Source organism: Trachymyrmex cornetzi, unplaced genomic scaffold (genome assembly GCF_001594075.2).
Source record: "Trachymyrmex cornetzi isolate Tcor2-1 unplaced genomic scaffold, Tcor1.1 scaffold39, whole genome shotgun sequence".
NCBI classification, from domain to species: Eukaryota; Metazoa; Arthropoda; class Insecta; order Hymenoptera; family Formicidae; genus Trachymyrmex; species Trachymyrmex cornetzi.
In genome coordinates this window covers 241135-246206 of record NW_017298640.1, presented here as the reverse complement: position 1 = coordinate 246206, position 5072 = coordinate 241135, and the positions used below count along the sequence as shown (strand labels likewise).

The 5072-nt window shown below is 30.6% G+C and overlaps 1 protein-coding gene across 2 annotated transcripts in view; it reads right to left on the bottom strand.

Moving 5' to 3' along the window:
- Positions 1-5004, bottom strand: part of Edem2 (ER degradation enhancer, mannosidase alpha-like 2) — a 64960-nt gene extending 59956 nt beyond the window's left edge. Inside the window, exons 1-6 of one of the 2 annotated variants that reach the window (XM_018511948.1) lie at positions 4093-5004; positions 3966-4011; positions 3114-3214; positions 2937-2976; positions 2747-2859; positions 2470-2623 (exon numbers count right to left, since the gene is read on the bottom strand). In XM_018511948.1, the coding sequence (XP_018367450.1) occupies positions 2470-2623; positions 2747-2859; positions 2937-2976; positions 3114-3214; positions 3966-4011; positions 4093-4214 (576 nt within the window). In that variant the 5' untranslated portion in view covers positions 4215-5004. The remainder of the gene's footprint in view (positions 1-2469; positions 2624-2746; positions 2860-2936; positions 2977-3113; positions 3215-3965; positions 4012-4092) is intronic. The other variant, XM_018511947.1, reaches the window with a different exon arrangement.
- Between the last annotated feature and the right edge of the window lie 68 nt (positions 5005-5072).

Sequence of the window (5072 nt, the reverse complement as noted above, 5' to 3'; positions counted from 1 at the left end):
CCGACGACGACCGACGACGACCGACGACGACCGACGACGAGAAAAATCCACAACTTACAATGCTTACATAATATGTGAAGATCAACTACGCGCAACTTCTCGCACTACGTACAGATAGACGAGTTACATGATGCGCGCCTTGTGACAAACTAGAGATGAAAACAAAATATACCAAAAACTCGAAAAGAATTTTGTTTTCGTCTCTAGTTTTGTACCGAGAATCGAAAATATAAATATACTATGGTCTATATTCAGAACGCGCTTACAGTGATGTTAGCGCGCTAACATACTATACTTTATGTCACGTATATTATAGAATTTCAGAGATAAATATGCGCTTTTATCGATAAAAGCGCGTTCTGAATACGGGCCTATATTTATATTTTCGATTCTCGGCACAAAACTTTAATCATTTACTTTCGTTTTGCATCGATCGTGAAACAAAATGTGCATTTGCTTTTGGTTTTGTTCCTATATTCAAAAAATATGAATATAGCTCTGCATGAATTTTGTTCCCTGAAACAAAACTAATCTGTTTAAGCCGCGAGTTTTGTTTTGCGTGCCATCCCTGTTTAAAACTTTTTTTTTTTAATTTAAATTTTGATCATTTTTAACGAATATATTGTATATATAATTTTTAGCTAACAAAATAATAAGAAAAACTTTTCCTTCAACCCAATATATTAGGTCTGTTTTCTGTGGCTGAACTAGTGTACACTTTTGGAACTTAAAATGAGATAGATATACGATTGATATTTGTCGAAAGCAAGAAAGAGAGTTCTAAGTCAGTCTAGTGCAGGAACAGAAAACAAACCAATTGTTATGTTTTAACTAGTTTGCGACAAATTGAATATCAATAATAGTCGAAGTTGTAAGACGCAGACTTATTTCAAATGAACTGCTAATGACAACCACTGAATATATCATTATTAATATACGAATATATCGTTGCTAATATATCGTTACAAATGTCTTAACAATTTTCAGATATTAATAAAGACTCGAAGATATCATCTGTAACAGCCTAAAAAACGTTAATAAAGACTCGAATTAAACACACGCTTGATTTATGGTTTTTGATACGTATTTTTAAAAATAATCTTTTAAGCTTCTGTGAAGACTATACCGATTTATTGGGATATGCCGAGAATCTCTCACAATATGTCTACTAATATTAATTTATATTCGTACAAAAAAAAAGGTGTGTTGATATTTTAATAACTTTTGCATGCACGCACGTGTGCACAATTGCATGTACTGTGTAGACTGTGTAACAATATACACTGGGTGGCACCCAGTTGGACACGGCTCAATTGGACACGAGCCACTCACAGCGCTTGAGACTACAAAGCTCCTAAGCACCGGTCGATGTGATTGGTGATGTCCAATCGAGCCGTGATTAATCGGGATCACCCCATATACACTGCCAGTACTGAAGATCTATAGTTTACATTATGCACACTACAGATTTTCAGTACTGACAATATATATCGAAATGTGGCCATAATATGAAAAACATTTGAAAAATTGTACAAAATGCGCGCACGCACGCACACATAATTCTATTATAAGTAGAATTCCATCCTAAATTCTCATACAAATTATATATTGTTTAAAGTCAACTTTAGATGCAAAAATATAGAAGCATGATTAGAGATGTAAAAAACGATATTTTTGACTTTGGAGAAAAGTATTAAGTAAAAAACTAGTTTTTTTTACTGTAAGGGTATTTTTGACATAAAATTCGTGAAAAAACATATAGTTATTTCAATATAATTATTTAAATAACAGATATTTTATATTAAAAAACTAAATAAGTGATGTTATTATATTAATACAGATAATACTTTATAAGCATAATAGATATTGTTTTGTTGCATATTAGTTATAACTGTACTTTATATTTTAATTATTTTGTATTCGATATTTTATTTATTTTGAGACAACATCCCAATATAATATTGATTCAAGAGTAATTAAAGATTCGACGAACGTTGTCTCACAAATTTAAATTTAGAATATGTATAATTACAATCATAATATATGACAAAAACAGTGTCATTAGTCTAGTAAAGTATTATTTGTATTGATAACAGTATGAAACACTTACTTAACTTTTAAAATTGAAGTATAAATCATTCAAACAATAGTGAAAGATAAGATATATTTATAGACATCAACATTATATTATATTAATCATTATACAATATTTTAACTTTTTAATTATTTTTACACAGAAATCTTATGGATAAGTGCAAAAACTAAATTTTGGAACAATAGTACAGCGTCGAAATCGTGAAATGCTAAAAAAAAAATCCGAGTAAAAAACTGTCAAAGCCAGAGGAAAAAAACTATTATTTCCCGAGTTTTTTTTATCTTAAAATTCTAGAATTTTTTCGTCGTTTACGATCTCTAAGCATGATAATATTCAAACAAAATATACTCCATATTATTGTGTACTAAACTTACTCTGCCATACGGTATTCCAGTAGTTGTGTTAAATGCAGGTAAAAATCTGTAACCTAAATCTTTAGCCAAGTCCAGAAGTTCTCCTCTATACCATGGCATTATATCAGCTCTCTGTTGCAGATATTCAGCTAATATATGACCACTAAGAAGACCTCTGTAAAAAACAAGTTATTTGACATTTAACATGAAAATTAAACATCTTATAATAAAAACCGTTTATAAGTACATTTTTTAATAAATATATGTAAATAATTTTGACTGAAATAGTTTCACTCACCCAAGCATTCTAATATTTGTTTCAAATAAAGAAACAATAACATCTGTATCAAAGTTTACATCTCTAGCAACAAGTTTGACTGCATTCTCGAATTCTTCCAAATCTCCCAGTACCTAATATACATAAAATACTAACATATAAATAGAATTTGTTCTACATGATACATTACATAGTACTTGTTACAGCTTACCACTAATGTATCCAGTGTATCTACCAAAGTAAGTGAAAAACTGCAAATTATAATACACAAATTAAGTTATAATTCTAGCAACATGAATAATTATCAAGAATCTAACAAAAGCATAAGCTCACAAAAATACAATCACAATTTTATATAGATTTTTTAATGTACAATTTAGCTTCTTACTTTCCCAATGTAGAATCTATATCACCCCTATTAGGTTCAGAGCCTCTATATCGTCCTTTACAGCTTAATGGCATCAGTTCATCAGCAGGATATGCATTATCCTTGAAAAAATTATAACATTTTCAGGCGATGTTCACGTTGATTCTTATGTTTAAAACTAGGGATGCATCAGATATACAGGAAATATCCGGTATCTGACGTTATCTAGCCCTATCCAATCAGATAGCCGGGTATCATTAGTATCTGGCAATATATCCAATTGAAAATTTATATTGATAGTTTGCGTCACTAATGCAAAATTTTATTTTCTTTTCAGCCAAATTGCTTGCACAGTTTATCTTTCCTCTTTTTCTTTTCATATTGAGAATAAAACTATTATCACTATTTTTCCCTTGTTGCCCTTTTTTTGGAAGTTATTTTCCAGATATTCAAGGAATTATCTGATATCTAGTTGGTTTGATCGGATAATGGCCCTACCGAATATCCGATCAAATATCGGATATCTGAAAAGAATAACAGGATATCTGATATCTGGTAATTTTATGATCTGGTGCATCCCTATTTACGACTGTCTTAAACAGACAGTCATGAACCTATTAGAGAGCCATGTTATCATTTTAAGACATTACTACCAGCCTTAAAGTATTTTGCTTGTTTACATGACTCTATATAAGAATAAGAACTTTTTGTTCAAAATAAAAAAATATAAAATACTAACTTTTACAAAATTCATTTATCTCAAATACAGACTTGAGTTATTAACTTATATGTATATGCATGGGATATATTAAATTTGTCAACCAAGAATTATTAATCATATAAACCAAGAATACAATATATCATATTACTTACCATGTATGCATTGTATGCATGATAAAACATATCCCTTGCTTCTTCTCTACAAAATATAATAATACAATTATAACATATATAATCTATAAAAATTTAATCATAAAGTATAAGTAAATAATATATATACTTTAAAGCTTCTCTCTCTTCCTTATTCATATATTCTGATGGATTATCTTCAGATATAGCCCATAATATCTGTATGCTGCATCCCACAAACAACAGTCCCCAAATAAGAGCATCACAAGCCATTGTTTACTAAAAAAATAAATTTTAATTCTCTTTTGTCAAGATCGCAAACTCCTAATAGTGCACATGGTCCACCAAAAATTTTTCAACTAATCCGTCTCATTTCAACGATTCCATCATTATGGAAAGTGTCAACGGAAATGTGTATCATTCCCTCAAGATTCTTTCAGTCTTTCTCTTTTTGCTTATTTCTATATATTTTTCCCATGAGACATTATCGTCTTTCAATCAAATTGATGACACATATCACATTGTATCAAATCCGATGAAACTTGCTTTTAGTTATAGACCTGTCACTTCAGTCAAATAGCAGGAATAAATGTAATTTTCATCAAACTACAATTACAAACGATTTAAGTTTAATAAATCATTTGTCGAGTTAAGATTGATTAGAATATAACTGACAAACGGAAAGAATTTATAAAATGAATTGTTGTTATCGGAAGATATATAAACAGCAAGCGGTAGGGACAGCTGATTGTGTATTTTCATCAAGGCCAGATGATGTGGCTGCAGTCAGTTCGTCGACGTGATTCTTCGTTTTGTAATACGACATATATGACCTTCACCAATACGTTTTCCGCATAGCTAATTTGTTCGCTCCTTGTTTTCTTGGATGATTTTGACGATTTTCGTAAAAATACACTAATTCCTTATGTTTCGCTGTGTTAACTGAAGGCAAGTGATAGCAATCCCTTCACATCAAACATGATTATCGCCATTTAATAACCTCCAATGACTCTAAGCCCGGATTCTCATGCAGAATCCTGTCAAAGACAAGAGAATAAAGCGGGGAGCACAGACTCTTGCATAACGCATAACACATGAGGCATAAGAAATTGAACCAACCAGAGTTCTCTA